The 17,963-nt window shown below is 36.1% G+C and overlaps 1 protein-coding gene across 2 annotated transcripts; it reads left to right on the top strand.

Moving 5' to 3' along the window:
• Positions 1 to 1,100: 1,100 nt before the first annotated feature.
• Positions 1,101 to 17,963, top strand: LOC115423373 (cytohesin-3-like). 2 transcript variants are annotated; one of them, XM_030140137.1, is made up of 13 exons: positions 1,101 to 1,259; positions 2,234 to 2,295; positions 2,544 to 2,608; positions 5,791 to 5,857; positions 8,862 to 8,980; positions 9,343 to 9,423; positions 9,551 to 9,663; positions 10,862 to 11,010; positions 12,347 to 12,458; positions 14,399 to 14,475; positions 16,049 to 16,120; positions 16,218 to 16,366; positions 17,092 to 17,963. In XM_030140137.1, the coding sequence occupies exons 1-13, from the start codon at positions 1,220 to 1,222 to the stop codon at positions 17,168 to 17,170; spliced, it is 1,185 nt and encodes a 394-aa protein (XP_029995997.1). In that variant the 5' UTR covers positions 1,101 to 1,219; the 3' UTR covers positions 17,171 to 17,963. The 2 variants fall into 2 exon arrangements, with proteins under 2 accessions (XP_029995997.1, XP_029995998.1); XM_030140138.1 differs by having other exon boundaries at positions 1,102 to 1,259; positions 2,237 to 2,295.

Here is a 17,963-nt window from a genome sequence, read left to right on the forward strand (position 1 = left end):
CCATTTGCTAATGAGTAAGCCCATTTATAACCTGTAAAACTGGTCTTCACTGTAAGATATATAACTCACCAGTGCTTAATACAAACATTTGATTTCAGGTGTCATCCGTAAAAACAGCCATAAGGCAGCCTTCGTATTAATCTGTCTATTAATCCATGACACTGTTAAAACAGTTAGGTAAGAAATGACCATCAACCTTGTTGCTGTTTTCATACTCCTCTCGTGATGATTAATGTAATAAAATGACAGTTTTCTTTTCCCTGCACTGAAGGACATGATTTTCATTAAGTTCCTCTGAATCTCAATGACCACACAACAGTAGAGCTTCATTTGCTGTTTTTATGATATGATGTCTCTCTTTCCTTTTTTCTTTTATTGCACTTATCAGGATTGTGTATTGATACTACTGATTTTTGTTAATTTTATTTTGACAATTGTAAATAAGTGTTTGTATAATTGCTATTATTTTTCTTTGCTACGTTGCTACATGTATTGTTTTGATCGTCCCGTCTACTTTCAAAGCACTCTCTAAACTGCTATTATTAAAAGTGCCATAGATTATTAGAAATATAGATATTATTATTTTTTAAATCTTATAGCTGCTAGCATGAGTTAGCAAAACAGTATTGTTTTTAGTGTTTTGGCTCTTCAAAAGCTGCATTTTCTCTCAGTACACAAACTATAAAAGGAATTTAACAGCTTATATATAAATAGAAAATGTCCATTTAGCTAGAGCATTAAACACTAGCTAATCAACAGTTAAATCACAGGTTACAAAACTTAAATTATCTGGAATGTCTTATTGATGTTCACTTGTCAGTCCAAAAACAACACAAACTCGAGGTTTTTTTGCTAATAAGCTCACTGTAGTCCTTGTATAAGCTAAGTATGTTTACATCCTGATTAATATCCTCGTTTTAAGGGGGTACCTGTTAGTGTCTTTCAAATAGAGGCTGGTTGTCATCGTAGGAGTCAGTGTGTAAGACTTGTGGTGTTGTGATGTAAGTGGAAGGATATAAATGACATTTCTGTTTCCTTACAACCATGTCCACACACATACACACTGTCTGTACGTCATCGTAGTGTTGTAAGGTTAAGTGTTGGCTGCACTCAGAGCGTCTCAGCTCTCAGAATGGCAGCGCCGGCCCTTTGTTCTCTCTGACATACAGTTTCCTGAGGAGCTGCCGCCAGTCACTCGACGTGCACCATCAACAACAACATGGCCATACGAAGAAAAGACAGCTTCCTCTGGGGAAAAGGTACGCCTCAATCCTGAATTTTTAATCATCAGTGGATGTAAGCTTTAGAACAAACACTGTCGATCTGAGATGGATAAGAAAGTGAATGTGTTCACAAGGGTTTGTTAAGGAGCTAAAGCTGGGTTTGGTCTTTGGTTTTTCTTCTCCATCAAAACTTCTACACCTGAGACCAGTGATAAAACATTAAATGTAACCCTAAAACTCTGCAATTTATGTATAAAGTCTTGTGATGGACACATGTAGCAGTTACAGTTTTAAAGAATTTACTTTTATTGGCTTGAATGTAGCTGAACAGATGTTTGTTCTGCCATTGACAAACACTTTTCTCATGAATAAATGTATGATGGTTGGGAGATAATGTAATGATGTCATATATATATAATGTATGTATGTATTTTACTTCATTTATGTTGCTTAATGTATATGTAATGTAATGTATATAAAATATGTTGCTGCTGAAAGTTGTCTTTAGGTTAAATGGTAACGTTCTGACCATAAAACTACAAACATTCATCTCATTGGGTGTTTTTCACCATATTCATCTTCTTGTGGCTTTTATGCATTTTTTTTTTGTGTGTGTCATTTAGTTTGTGGTGATGCATTGTTAATGTTGTATACGTCTTAGTACATCTTTTACACTGTTTTAACTTGTTGCGTCCTTTATATCATTTTTGTCTTAAGGTAATTTTTATGACTAGTTTAAAATCACACACAACCTTTTGGTTCCTTAACTTTCCATCAGAACTAAAACTCAGCCTTGAAACATTATAATCACTGATTTGACATTTATGCCGAAAGCGATATGATTATTTTTTTTTTTAAACTTATTTTCATGTTTGTGATGTATACTGGTCTGTGAGGAGAAAGCGTAGGCGCTGAAGGACAGTGTGGAGAGAATCTACAACACTGCATGGCAAATAAACTCCACCATTCTGAGCTGAACATGTTCTAATTAAGCCTCTCTCCTCTGCAAGCAGAGAGAAAGCAGGGTGAAACCATCAAGACTCACAAGTTTGAGCTCCTGGATGACATTCAGGTATTGTGTTGAATATATTCCCTCAAGATCTTACATTAAATCACCTCATTATTCATCTCCAACTCATGGCCACTTCAGCAGAGGTATTCACAGCACACAAAACTGCCTTTAACATCTACTTTTTTGAATCATTTGAAGGTTATTTCATTAAGTGTTGGACATATTGGCCGTGCGAGCCATGTACCATTGATGACAGTGATGTGAAATCAAACATCCTGTCCTGACATCTCTTTTTTCCCCTCCTTCAGAAGCTGAGGTTGGAGATCAGTCACGTCATCCCTGAAACCCCAAACCATCAACCCAACCAGGAGAAGTGAGTACATTTTTAGAACTCCTCTTGTGTGAGTTAGCAAACATCTTCCTCTTCTTTTGGTGATGATTTGACACAACGGAGGCACCCACGTCTCACGTAATAGTCACTTCAACAGTGTCACGCAATTGCTTCATTGAGAGTTTAGTTTGAGTCAGACTTTGAAAAGCCTCAGTCGTACCTACTTTATTCCATTGATTCCATTTTCTGCAGCCATCTACATCACAGGGGTGGATACTGCATTTTTACTCCGATTTATCTGACAGCTTCAGTGCTTTTTCAGATTTTTTTTAATCCACTTCCAAGGTTTTCACCATTATAACAAACTGTTTACATGTAGTACAAAGGGGGAAGAAACAGAAACACACCTGAACAGACAGTCTTCATCCTGGAAATAAAACTTTATGAAGCACTTTGCAAAACTGGAATTGATTCTCAGCATCAAATCAGATTACTTTTGTTTTTGTTAGTGTAAATTTTGTAATAATGTAGGTCAAAAACTAGGCAAAATGCATAGTGATGTAATAATGATAATAATAATAGTAATAAAAACCATGACACCCGAGGGAAAACACAGCTCCCATCCAGAATTTCTGAGGTTTAAGTTGAAGGTTTAAGGCTGAGTTTTGGTCCTAAATGAAAAGTTAAGACAATCTGTTAGACCCATAACAGGAACTGTGCAGTTGCTGAAGAAATCAGATGCTTATTTGTGGTTTTAAACTATTCACAGAAGATGCAACAAAGAAACCCAACATGAAATATAAGTGGACATTTAGTACCTAGTTTGTTCATTCTATATGTAAAGAAAATAAGCACTTTGTTAAAGCTAGCAACACTTTATGAACCACAGAATATTTTACACATTTATATCGACTGTAATGATAAAATGTTCATTCAGTATCAAAATATACAAGAGCCAAATTAGGAAGAGCAGGAGCATTTCAACTGAGAATGAGATCAAAATAAAATGGATATCATAACATGCATAGCAATACAATTAATCAAAAATACCACATATTCAAATGCTGACAGGGGTGATGTTACTTTGACTTTTCACATTTTAGTTGTATTGGAGTATTTCCTTGTGTGCATTAGTACTTTTAATGAAGTAAAGGATCTGACTATGTCTTTGTCTACTGTTCTGGATCTATAAACTACAGCATGTTTCTAAGAGTGAAACTGCTGAATGTCAGATCTCACTCATGAAAAGTGTTTAGAGATAGAATTATGAACTGTACAGTATTATTATTCTATATATTTCTCAATTTCTGTACCTGTTAATTAATGGAGACTTAATTCAAAGTGCAAAACGATCACCATCACAGTTCACTTAAGTAAAGTGTTTTTATATTCATACTCATGGTGTGACTCAAAGAGCACTTCCTCTACCACTGCCATATTTGGACTTCCTGTGGCATATTTCTGCTTTTAGAAAGTGTTATTCATGTACAGTAAGTGTCCAGTTTCTGTATTACCAACATGACACATGTTCTCACACCTCGAAACCACCACTTTATCAACTACACCCTTAATATTCGACACTTATTCTATAAATTTACTGGTGCAAATTTCTCACCCATGATGACTGACCTATATTTTTTGTTCTGTAGTGAGAAGCATCTGGTCACATCTAACCATTACAATATGACAAAAGGCTTAGTTTATAGTCAAAACAGCAGCAACCACTACCTAAACCCTTTAAAAACCTATTTTAAACTAAATTTTTGTGGCACCTTCAGATGTTTCTAACAAGGAAATGACCAAGCAGTTAACAGCATTTTACAGGTCTGAATTTATTTAAAAAACATTTACAGAGAACATGACAAACTTAATGTATGACTATGACTAGTAACTTATAATTTCAAGTTAGAAAGTCACTATCCTGGTATCAAGTTCAACTAAATCATGAAGAAATCATTGTCCTGTCTACAAATATGACACATCATGTACTTTACTGTATGCCAGAGTAATATTTTTTATTATTATTATGCTTATAAATCTACCCGAGGCATCATAGAAACCAGAAATACTCCTTCAAAAAAATACAACAACACAGTCTTAAAACCATGTCCGCAACAAAATACTTAATGTGTATGTAATAATATGTAACCTGCAGGAAGCCGAGTGTAGACCAAGGGTTCAGAATACCCACTCCAGCGAAGCCACTGTGGAAAGTATGTTAAAGTGTAATACCCCTGACAGCCACGGAGATGATGCTGCTCCAAAAACCCCTGGCTCTCATTAACTTACATTGAAGTTCACTCTTAAATGCTTGATCAGTATATTGTATTGTCATTCTGGTCTCACTGATTTTATTTGGACCCTCTAATAACTGTTCTGGTCCATGTTTTGTCCAAAATAGTCACCTCTGTCCATTCCATAAAATATAGGGGTGTAAAGGTACCGAAAAATTTCAGTTCTGTACGGGAGTCTTCGGTGTGATATGTTTTTGGTACAGTGGGGTGGGGGGGTGGTACACTCCGTAACTACCAAAAACCAAAAGTGACACTTAACATCCAATTCAGCTTCTGTGCCTCCGTTATACTCTCTGTTGTCATATTTACCCCCCCCCCCCCCCCCCCCGCCCCACATACACTTATCGGCACCTCAGAATAAAGTCGTTTTTTTCTTGGGGTTTTTTGCAGTGCTGAGAATTTAGCAGCAGTGCCGGAAACCCTGTACATGGGTTCTTCTTGTGGCTGCCCTGCTTCCTGAGTGTTTGCATTCTTCATATAGGCTACATAAATTTATTTGGTACATCTCCGTATTGTATTGAAGACCCCAAACTGAAATGGTTTGGTACAAACGAGTGCACCGTTACACCTCTAATAAAATATGATGATATACAGAACAGTTACACTTAGATAAAATATTGAATATTTACCATTATTTTGTCCTTTTGTATTATCAATATTCAATTTTCAATATCTTTTAAAACTGAGATTTTAAAATATATCTGAAATATTAATAGTTTCTAGATGTTTTTTTTTACCATCAAATATTCATCATTTGTGTGTTACTTGTTAATATTCATAATATTGTAGTAATTATTTCCAAAGTTGTACTATTGATTTGCTCACCTTTATTCATCACTGACCCATGATAAAAAAAAATATTGATTTGCTATATTGATTGATTAATTCACAGTGAGCCTGTTTTTAAATCTATTTGTTCTTTTGTTGCAGTAAAAATGTAGTGAGGAACAGGAGATTCCTGCGTGGGAAAAAGAAATTTAACATGGACCCAAAAAAGGTGAATTTTTAATTTATTTGATGCACGTGAACTGGATAATTAAAGGTCCAGATGATTCATTGATTGGAGGCAGTAGATGATGTGGGAATGAAAGTTTAGAGGTTGTTTCAGTCTGTCTTAGCCCACCATTAGACAACACGCACTGATCAGTCGTAATGACAGGTGAAGTGGTGTTCATGTTGATTATTTCATTCCAATGGGATGTGTCAATGGGTTGGATAAATTAGGCAGGAAGTGAACGTGTAGAACTCAGAGGTGATGTGTAATAAAGAGCAAAATGGGCAAGAGTAGAGATCTGAGAAACTTTAATAAGGGAGAAATTGTGATGGTTAAATCACTGGGTCAGATCATCTCCAGATGTTGTTATTAATTCCCAACTTAAGAACCTACCAAAAGTATCTATAGAACAACATCCGGATCCCAACCAAGCATCTAGAGCAGAACATTATTACCACCGGTCTAATATTGTATAGGTTCTCCACTTTCCGCAAAAACAACCTAGACTCCACCAGACCTCTGAAGATGTGCTGTGGTATCTGGACCAAGACGTTGGCAGCAGATCCCTGAAGTCCTGGTAGTAGCGAGGTGGACCTGCATAGATTAGATTTATTTGTCCACCATCTCCCACAGATGCTCAATTGACCTAAGATCTGGATGTGCTTCCTTAGTCTGTTTTAGGTCTTCACTAACCACTGCAAGACCTGCAGTTTTGGAGATATTCTGACCCAGTCATCACCATTATAATATGGCCCTTGGCACTCACTCAGTTCCTTACTTTGTCATTTTGCTTTTTCCAACACATCAGCTTCAGGGACTAAATGTTCATTTGCTGCTTAATGTATTCAACCCAAGAAAAGGAACCATTGGAATGAAATAATCACTATTATTACCACTTCTCTTGTGGTCATAATTTAGTGGTTGAATGGTGTATTTCAGTTCTTTAATCTGTAAATTTGATACAGTAAATGCCACAAAAAACATTAATATTCACATCCCATCTCATCAGTGACAGTAAAGTTACCAAAGATTAAATTTAATTCAGCTGCTGTGGATGTGAAGGTCAACAATAGCAGAAAGTCTTCCTCCACTCAGAGCGGATGTGGATTCAAATTGTGTGTGTTGCGAGCAGAAATGCAACTTGTGCACAGGCAGCGGTGCTCAGAATGAGTCAGAACCCCAGAAAACCACATCCTGTTCCCTGAAGTGGGTAGAAGCACCGCTTCACCACAGACCTCCATCTTTTAGTTCCCGTCTCAACAAACAAAAGGGGCTTGGTTTGAGGCCCACGGCTGGTGACCAATCTGCTGTCAGGCCTGAAGACACCGTGAAGAGGCCGATGAGGCTTTGAAGGCATCTTTGATTGGATGTCTGGTTTAGTCACAATACACACTGAGAACATGGTTGACATGTGGAGTATTCTTTGAGATTAAGAGCTACAGCATTAGACGGCCTGTCTTATCTCCTGCTCTGATGATTGACTGAAAACCAGAAGAGGAAAACTTTCTCAGTGTGTGATATGGTTTAGAAACACACTAGTGCTGATAAGAACACACGCAAATTTCACAAGAAGTGTGGTTTGTGTGTCTTCTCCTGGAAATAGAAAGACGTATTAGGAAGTAGACTTTATGTAAATACTTCTAAAAAAACAGCAGTTGCAAAGAGCTTCACAGCTGACATTGAAGGAAATATGTAATATTATTTAGCAGAAAACACAAGAAAAAGTTTCATTTGATCATTTATACAACCCATAGACTAAAAACATGTGCCACTTTTCAACTTTTTGTGACAGAAATGTTTATATTTGTATTCACAGATTTTTATAGTCAGATTTAGACACTGTTTATAGAGAAATGTACTAGCTTTGTTTATTACAGCAAAAATCACAGTGTGGTTAGTAAAATTAAAAAAACAAACTACAATCTTATCCTAAAACTCCACTTGATATATCTCAGTAAGAAGGTTTGTCTAGTGGTCAGTTGGTCAATCCATCAGTCACTGGAATTTAGGCAGTTAGTTTGTCAGTCTGTTGACTAGTTCTTCATTCAGTTAGTAGATCAGTCTGTTGGTTGTTCGGTTTGTTCTTTCCGGCTGTTAATTGGTCAGTGGGTCCGTCAGTTGGTTGGTCTGTCAATAGGTCAGTTTGGTGTCTGTTGGCAGTTGGTCCTTCTGTTAGGCTCATCAGTTAGTTGGTTTGTCCTTTAGTTGGTTAGTATCCTGGTCCATCAGTTGGTCAGTCAGTGTCACTGCCGTTGGTATGCTGATTGGTTGGTCAGTCAGGTGGTCTCTCTAAAAGGTGTGTCTTTTATTTGGTTGCTCAGTCAGTTCATTGGTCAATTTTCTATGGTTGTCAGTTTATTACTATTCACACAGCTGGGTTGTCGGTCTGTCCTGGCTGTTGTTTGTTCTTTCACAAATTCTTTGGTCAGTCAGTTGAGCAGTTGGTCTTTCTGTAGGTTGGTCCATCAATTGGTCAGTTCGTCCGTTACGTTGGTATGTCAGTTGGTCTGTAATACTGTCAGTCTTTAATTTGGTTGGTAGGTTGGTCAGTTGGGCAGTCGCTCCTTCTGTCTGTCAGTAGGTCTGTTGGTTGGTTGGTCAGTCAGTATTTAATTGCCATATCTCAGAAATAGTTTGAGAGAGCAATATACATTAAAAAGAAAATTCCAATATTTGTACTTGGTGATGTAGATTTTGTTGGTCAAATGTTATGGTTGTTGTGACTTCATGTAATTTAGAGAACTGCATGCATTATGATACAAAACAGTAGTGGGCAGATGTAGCTGAACTTGTATATCTTGTTAAAATGTGATACAGACTGAGCTGCATAGGCTTGAAAACAGTAAAAGCAGTGTTTCTTTTTGTATTGATGTTGAACTGTGAGACATTTAGAAACTAATCAAAAAGATCTGACTTTAAACTTTATATACGCTTCAACTACAGTCTTCATTATTTTTTTATTTTTTTTCCCTCACATCTAACCTCCCTCTAATCTGTTGTGTTGCAGGGCATCAAGTATCTGGTTGAAAATAACCTGCTGGAATGGCGAGCAGAGCCGGTGGCTGAGTTTCTGTACAAAGAGGAAGGGCTGAACAAGACTGCCATAGGCAACCTGTTAGGGGAGAGGTACAGTATTCAGATTAGGAAGTTTACATGTAAATAGTGGGATTTTATTAACCTAATTTAGCTGAACAAGAGGAGAATTATCTCGATACATAAAAAAAAAAAAAAATTGAAGTGTGATTTTCATTGAGCAGGAAGACAATCTGTAAAAGGAACTAAAGTGGGAAGTAAATTATTTAGTTTATTTAGATTATTTAGTTCTGAGATGTAGTGAATGACAAAGCTACAGAAAATGGAAATACTACAGAACAAGTAGAGTAATAGTGCAGTAATTGTTTTGCTGCCTGAACAACATTTCTGTTTGAGTGTTTGTTCACTTTGTCTGATTTTGCAGTGTTATCTCTGTCTTTTTGGTGTTCATACAGGGAGGAAATGCATCTGGAGATACTGAAAGCCTTTGTGGCTCTGCATGAGTTCTCAGACCTGAATCTGGTGCAAGCACTGAGGTTTGTTTCACTAAACCCTGTTTGCACGCAAGTCTGTATGAGAGTTAAAACTACTGCAGCGGGTTTACCTTTAGTCCTGTTTTCTGACTTCACATGAGTGTTTTTTTTTTCTGCTTCTGTCTTCCAGGCAGTTTCTGTGGAGCTTTCGCCTCCCAGGAGAAGCTCAGAAGATTGACAGGATGATGGAGGCATTTGCAAGTCGTTACTGTGACTGTAACCCTGGGGTGTTCCAGTCCACGGGTAAAGACAAGTCACCTTCTCAAGTTCCACCATTTAAAAAAAAGAAAAAAAAAATGCTAAGACTCTTCAGAGTATCTTGCTTCAGTTCAGTTTTTTTTTGTTGGTTTCACTTCATTTGAAACTACTTTTACCCTTTTTTTAAATCAGAGTTAAGTCTGAACGCGTCTGAGAATGTGAAACAGTGAAACCACAAAACCATAAATATTACATCAACATCACAGTTAATGAAGTTGACTCAACTGACATGTTAGATATTAAATATGATGTCATTAGTTTTATTTACTGGGACAGAGTTCTTTATGGTTTTTATGGTTGCATCACACTGACATTTTTGCTCTTATTCCCACAAATGTTATCCAGAGTAAAAATGTTCGCATCAGTCATGAATAATTATAACAATAATTGTCCAATCATTATTTCTTCCAAGTTTAAAGAATGGTTTTTGGTCCTGAGTCAAAGTTTAACAAACTAAACAGTTATTTGTGGTTTGAAAGTATTTGTAAAAGATGGAACAAGACCAAAATAAGATGGAAATGGCGCAAAAGTTGCAAGAGATGAAAATGACATAAAATTTGTAAACGACGCTAACAAAGTAAAAGTCCCAACAAGACAAAAAACATTTAAAAGTTTCTAAATGTGAAGGCAACGTAAAAGATGCAACAACAAAAGAAAAACAGATATGTCGCAAAAGATAAAAACAATATAAAAGACACAAGAAAATGTGAAAGTAGCAGCAAGATGAAAATGACACGAGACAGAATAAAAAAGGTGTGAAAAAACTCAGAAATGCAAAAACATTGTTAAAGTTGCAAAAGATGCAACAAGATGAAACACCTGTAGTCTATGATGTTGCAGTTTTTTGTTTTTTGTTTTTTCTTAGTTTTTCTCAATTTTGATGAAAGTCAATGAGTGATCACATCATTCTCTGAATCTAGAAGTGAAACATTAGCTCATCGTCTGAATGCACAGGAGTAAATGAAGTAAAAAACTAAATGAAATGTTTGTTCTGTTATTTGACAAAGTAAACCAACACAAAATTACAATAATAGTGATTTAAAACAAAAATCTTAATATCAGGTCATTGATGCATCTTAATTTCATACACACCACCTGAGGGAAGCCACGTGTAGTATTGATGACGTCCAGGCTGTTTCATTGTATCTGACATCAGCTGTGTTTTTTTGTGTTTGTGAATCAGACACGTGTTACATCCTGTCATTCGCGATCATCATGCTGAACACCAGTCTCCACAACCCCAACGTGAAGGACAAACCCAGTCTGCAGCGCTTCGTGTCCATGAACAGAGGCATCAACAATGGAGACGACCTGCCCGTCGAACTGCTCACGGTCAGACCCACCTCCGCCGCTCATGATGCATTCACTGTCTGTCACAATGTTTGGAAATGACAGCATTAATGTTGCAAGGCAGATGCGTTTATTTCAGTCCTTATTATAATGATTGTTTCGTGTCTTTCTTGACTTAAGGATCTAGTTTAAGTCCAAGTTAACCTGTTGAGTTTTAAAGGATCTAGTTTAAGTTTTTAAGTCTTTGTCCTTAACTCTGATGTCAGCAAGTCTTATTTTGTAGATGCTTGAGAGATGCGTTCAAGTGTAAAAACCTTTTTGCTTTATTCTAATACCTCCTGAGCACAAGTTGTTCTGTATTTACTGACAGTTTATTCTCAGAAGATCATCAAGCAGGATCATCTCTTTGACACCTATAATGAGAACTACGAAGGAAATAAAATAACGTAAACCCCAATATCTACATTACATGATAATGCATTCATCTCATTGAATATGACGTGTGAAATTTCTATACGTTAAATCTCCTTAAGGCAAATGCACAGATGACCAGATCTTGTATATACACAACCAATTAGCAAACTAACACTGAATGCAGCTCATTGGCTGCTTGTTACTGAAAGGGATGAAAAAACATTGTCTTCATTGTTGATCTTTAATGCATCACTATGTTTTAACACCTTAAATTAATCCAAACATAGTTAAAACAGCAGTAGGACATATTACTATCTAACAGTCTTTACTACTGACCTCCATAAGCTTCCAAAATAATTAGAGAAACAAATGCAAACACATATAGGAGATAAAATGAATTTTCTACCTGATGAACAGAGTATGTGGACTAATGTTTGATGAAGTATCATAATAATATGGTATAAAATGTAAAAATACAGAGTTTCTAGTCAGAATCAACAACTTAAAGAATCACAATCCCCCAGAAACCAGAGGAAACTGGGTTGTCATTCACCTACTTTTTGTAAGAGGTGATGAAATTGTGGTTTATGATTCTTCCTTCTTCTAAATGTAACCAAAGAACTTTAAGTAAACCTGGAATCACACAGGAATGTTGCATTCAGTCACAGAGAAACCATAGAAAATGAAAATCCTTGTTTTTCTTTGGAGTTTTAGATGTACTTCCTATATTATGGTAAAATTTGTGTTACTGATTTGAGATTTGAATGACTCTGACTTAAACAGATCTGATTAAAGTGCTCATTCTTGTCTTCAGATGTCTCTTCTCATACATCACTGCTTCATATTTGACAATTTTCATTTCTCTTTTTGATGTTTGGCTCCGGAAGCAAATGTTGCAAGAAAATAAGTTAAGTTTCATCTCCAGTTCATGTCAAAACTGATGACTTTTATTTTATTCCTCCAGAAACTGTACGCAAGCATCAGAAGTGAGCCTTTCAAAATCCCAGAGGATGATGGGAATGACCTCACTCTGACGTTTTTTAACCCGGACAGAGAGGGATGGCTTCTGAAAATAGGTGAGATGAGGATGTCAACCACACGGTTTGATTTACGTCAAACAGACAAATCTGGTCAAAACTAATCATGAAGGGAAACAGTAGAAATACCACAGTGAAGAAATACTCTGTTACTAGTAACTCTGAACCCACAAACCAGTGAATATTACATCAGCATCACACTTCATGAAGTTGACTGATATGATTTCCGAAATGAAATATGATACTAGTCATTCCATTAGTTGAATTTACTGTGACATAGTTCTATTGTCAGATTGTGCTTTAAGTTTTCATGGTAACATTGATAACATTTGTGCATTTGTTGAGTCCTATCAATTCATGTAAATAATTGGTGTAAAATACAGTTTGTCATCGTTTCATGGTCATCAGATATGACCCATTTGGACATTCAGAAGCTCCGTAGTTCTCATGGAAACAACACTGATTCACCAGTGACTTTGTTTTTATATTCAATTATTGATATATTTCGCCGAAACAGTCATTTTTTCTTCTGTTTTGATATAATATGCATTTAACCACTTACATGAACAGTCAAGTAATTATAGGAAAATACCTGATTTTCACTGAAAAATGCCAAAGGCAGAGAATATTGTTACAATCACACTAATAAATTGCTTAGGAAAAGTTAAATGTAGAGAAAAATGCATTTGGAAGTCGACACAAAAATAGTTCTGTCTTAGTTTAAAAACTGGAACAAAGTTTTTATGTTTTCACCACCCTGACATTTATGCTGTTATTCTCATAAATGATATCAGACTAAAAATGTTCATATCAGTATAAATGATTATTAGAATAAATATGAAATCCTTACGTCTTCCAACTTTAAAGAGTAGTTTTCAGTCTTGAGCCAAAATGTAGAGGTTAAAGAACTGGACCGTTATTGCGGTTTTAAAAGTTTGTTTTAAAAGATGTAACAAGACAAAAATAAAAGTTCTAAAAGGCGCACAATGAAAATGGCAAAAGTTGCAAAAAAATGAAAATGCTGTAAAAGTTGCAGAAAATGAAAATATTGTAAAAGTTGCAAATGATCAAAATGACAGTCTCAAAAGATGAAAGGAATTTTTAGGACAAGACAACATGAAAGTTGCAGCAAGATGAAAATTACATGACACGCAACAGAAATGCAAAAGCCATGTTAAAGTCACAAGAGATAAAACCAAAATGCAAGAGCTGCAACAAGTTAAAGTCTGTTACTAAAGTATCATGGTGTCTTTGAATAATATGTACAGGGTGGGGAAGCAAAATTTACAATATTTTGAGACAGGGATTGAAAGACAGTGTATGACCAATTAGTTTATTGAAAGTCATGAGAATTTATTTGCCACAAGAAAATTGACATAATAGAAAATGTTTTTATTCTGTGTCCTCCTTCTTTCTCAATAACTGCCTTCACACGCTTCCTGAAACTTGCACAAGTGTTCCTCAAATATTTGGGTGACAACTTGTCTTCTCTAATAGTATCTTCCAGACTTTCTCGTAATAGTTTTTGCTCATAGTCATTCTCTTCTTTCCATTATAAACAGTCTTTATGGACACTCCAACTATTTTTGAAATCTCCTTTGGTGTGACAAGTGCACTCAGTAAATCACACACTCTTTGACGTTTGCTTTCCTGATTACTCATATGGGCAAAAGTTTCTGAAAAGGTATGGATAATAGTGTTAGGTATGATTATGACATCAATATATGTTTGGTTTCAAAACAACTGACGTAGTGCCTGCTGAGAAAAAACTAAATGTTCATTGTAAATTTTGCTTCCCCACCCTGTACATGTAATAACATTGTAAAGCTATAGTTCTGTTTAAGTGTGAGTTTAAAGTTGATATTGGATCATATTTAAGTTTTGGTTCAACAGATGGACATGAAACTGAAGCTTGTTTTAAAGTTGAATTCTGGTTGAATCCGGTTAAAATGACTCCATGATGTTTGTTTTCTTTGTAGGTGGAAGAGTTAAAACATGGAAGAGGAGGTGGTTCATCCTGACCGACAGCTGCCTCTATTACTTTGAATACACCACAGTAAGTAGAGAATGTAGACGTCAGCACCTGAATCGCACTGGGAACCAGTGTTTTTCCACATGGAGGGGGAAGTAAAGGCTCTATTAGTTTGTGCAGAGCCTCCGGTGTTAATTCATTCTGTTACATCAGTGTTTAATGACAGGCTTAGAACAAACTGCAGCCTCATCCGTCTTGTGTAATTCTGTAAAGTTTTTTTTTATTGTTGTTTCGATTCCTTCTTCTTCCGTCATGAACTTTAGTTTAGTTTTGTTGCATGAGCTGCAGTTTGGCTGTTAGTTTGTTTTTCCTGTTGTTTGCATAGAGTCTGATTCTAGTGGAGGATTGAGATGATGGAGGTTTGTGTTGTGATCTGGTGCATCAGAACAAACAAAACAGAAACGAGTGAATTCTGGTCTTCGATTTTATACTCGGATGAGATTGACAGGCTTTACTCAAATTAACATGTGTTTGTATTCAACATGGCATCTATTTGTGTTGTGAATTTATTACTTTAACCCCAGGAAATATGAAGTTTTTTTATCACAAATTTGAGAATTAGTCTGGCATCAACAGGCTAGGAGTTGTTTTTTTTTCCCCCTGTATATCACCTTCCTCCTCTTGCCTGACATTGAAAGCAATTTAGAAACAATGAAGTGCAGCTGACGAAAAAGAGCTGGTTTTGCTGAACTACAAACTGCTGAGAATAACAAACTGATGAGAAACCTCAGACTAATTCTCATTGACACATTTGTCTTAACATTGTGATTCATGTCTCCAAAACAGAAGTGAAAAGCTTGTGAACCCTGGTCTCTGATATTCCACTCCCACAAGATTTACAAGCTTTGCAGGACGTTACGTAGCCTATATTTATATCTAACATGGCTTTGATTTTCTAAGACAAATTGTCATTTAAGAATTAGTCTTACAATAACCACCTTACCTGAAAAATGTTTCTGTTGTACAACTGGCATTTCTCAAATTTCAAATGAATATTTAGACTGTGTTTGCAGAAACTGAGAACTAAAACGGCTGAAGTGTAGTTTTCTCTGAGATTTATGTCAGTTGTTTGTTTAGTTTTATTGTGAAGGAGTTGTGTTCAGTGTCATCATCATTAGCAATTTCTTCAAACATCTTCTTTTCCGAAGCTACTGGTCTGATTCATTTCAAATTTCATATGTATCTTCCTTGGGACAATGTCTGCAAAGTTTGTTCACAGTCTTGAGAAATTTAGATTTTTAAAAAAATGTTTGTTCTTTTTTTAAAAGAATTTTTTAATATTAAACATTTACCTTTAGTTATAATGGTCCATATTTTGATGGTTTATAACATGGAAATGCTGAGGGATATCATTATAGTTACAATTGATCACTGATAGAAGTCATATATGGACTTTGAATTAGTTAAGTTAATCACCCACTTCTATTGGGAGATTGATCTACTCCGTCCAGATCACAGGACTCTAACAGACAGAACCTGACAACCTCACAAATTCAACTTGTTATTGATTCTTGATAGAACATGCCGGTGAGATACAGGGACATTGGGCCTATTATTTTTTAAAGCAGTGTCTAATTTAAACATTGTTGTCCTACAGGATAAAGATCCGATTGGGATTATCCCTCTGGAGAACCTATGTGTCAGGGAGCTCCAGGACTCCAGTAAACCGGTACAGTATTGGATATGCTGCTGTTTCATTGTCTACATGTCAGAGGATGCTTTTCCACCGTGTGTTCACTGAAGGGACTCTGTTTGTGTTTGATCAGTATTGTCTGGAGTTGTACAACCCCCAAGGACAAAAGATAAAGGCCTGTAAGATGGAGAATACAGGCCGAGTGGTGCAGGGTAAACACCAGTCATATAAGCTGAGCGCCGCCAGCGCAGACGAGCGAGACGATTGGATAGAAGCCATCAGGTAAGACCTACTGCCACCGTTCAGCCAGTCACAACATGAAGCGCAGAGATAAAGGATTAGTGTAACTTGTACTTAAGTACAAGTAAAAATAATGTAGTTTTATTCTATTTTTTTGAAAGTAAAGTACATAATGATGCAGAACTGATCAGTGATACCTAAGGTCTCTGTAAAGTTGTAGGTCCTGAAATTGGAGACTGTTCATTACCCAGTGTAGTTGTATTATTACAGAACTGTATCAGGCTACGTCATATACAGTCCTGGAAAAAATTAATAAACCATCAAAAGTCATCAAAAACAATAGTTATGCAATCAAGTACTAACTCCTGTGTGTATCATGTGACTAAAACAGACAGAAAGAAAACATGGAATGTCTAAAAGCACTGTTTTTGTCAGTACAATGTCATAGATATTGATGTAAGAACTGAAGTGATTTTGGTTATTATCAAGAAAGCCATGAAAAATGGATAGATATCAGCTCTGAAATTAAACTATGATGAGATATTTTTGTTGTTATCATTATATTTGTCCAAACAAATGTACCTTTAGTGTTGTACCAGGCATTAAAATGAACAAGAAATTGAAGAAAACAAGGGTGGTCTAATAATGTTTTCTGCAACTGTACCTCCTCTTCTCCCCCCCCCCCCCGATCTTCTTTCTCCTCCTCCTCTTCCTCTTCCTCCTCCTCTTCCTCCTCCTGTACTTAATTTCCATTATTTCTCCCTCAGGGCCAGTGTCACCAAAGACCCATTTTATGACCTGGTATATCTACGAAAGAGGAAGGTCATCAGCAACACTTCCTCTTGAACCTCAGTGAATCCAAACCTAAACAAAAGCTAATCGTCAAACCACACAGTTTTGACACCAGAGGAGGAACTGAAACTCCATGAAAAATGAATAGGCCAAACTTTCTGTGTCTTCACTACGACTCTGATGTTTCAACCGAAAATGTCACTTCAATGGGAGAAAACACACCGGCACTTTGTCAAACCTGAAAGGGTTCATTAACAGCTAGTACTGATTTAAATTAATCCATTGTATTGATACTTAATATTTGGTTAAAAAAATTGTAAATACTGATAAAATGTACATTATATTTTATTTAGCTGTAAATTACTTCATGTATAATTTAATGACTTTATCAAACAAACAACTGAACTTGTAAAATAAACAGATTTATGTTGAAAGTACTTGTTTTGTCCAGCAGATGGCGCTCCTTCCTTACTCTACATCACCCACATCAGTCTTTGGGTTCTTTTATTGAAACTCTGTGAATGTTTTAAGGTTTTTTTTTTTACTGTGAAAAGTCTCATAAACTAAGACCATACTCAGACATTAACACTCTGAATCTTGTCAAATCGGTCGTATCTTGTGTTTTCCTGCTGTGTTTCCTGTTGTGTCTATGATTTTCTGATACTGAGCTGTGGTCGTGAGGTTAACGTTTCCTTGGAGAGAACAAACCAAAAAGCAAATAAGAAAACATGTTATTTTTACACAGTTTATTTCCCACAGTACGTTCATGTCTTTAGTATGTAGACTGAAGGAAGCTTCATATGAGGAACCTTAAAATAAACTTAACATAGAAACCAGATAGAGGATT

This window comes from Sphaeramia orbicularis, chromosome 8 (genome assembly GCF_902148855.1).
Source record: "Sphaeramia orbicularis chromosome 8, fSphaOr1.1, whole genome shotgun sequence".
Lineage (NCBI taxonomy): Eukaryota > Metazoa > Chordata > Actinopteri > Kurtiformes > Apogonidae > Sphaeramia > Sphaeramia orbicularis.

Excerpts from the sequence above, each read along its gene's own strand:
- LOC115423373 (XM_030140137.1), top strand. The coding sequence starts at position 1,220 with ATGGCCATACGAAGAAAAGACAGCTTCCTCTGGGGAAAAG. Across the intron at positions 9,664-10,861 it reads TGGGGTGTTCCAGTCCACGG|ACACGTGTTACATCCTGTCA; the intron begins GTAAAGACAAGT and ends TTTGTGAATCAG. Across the intron at positions 14,476-16,048 it reads ATTACTTTGAATACACCACA|GATAAAGATCCGATTGGGAT; the intron begins GTAAGTAGAGAA and ends GTTGTCCTACAG.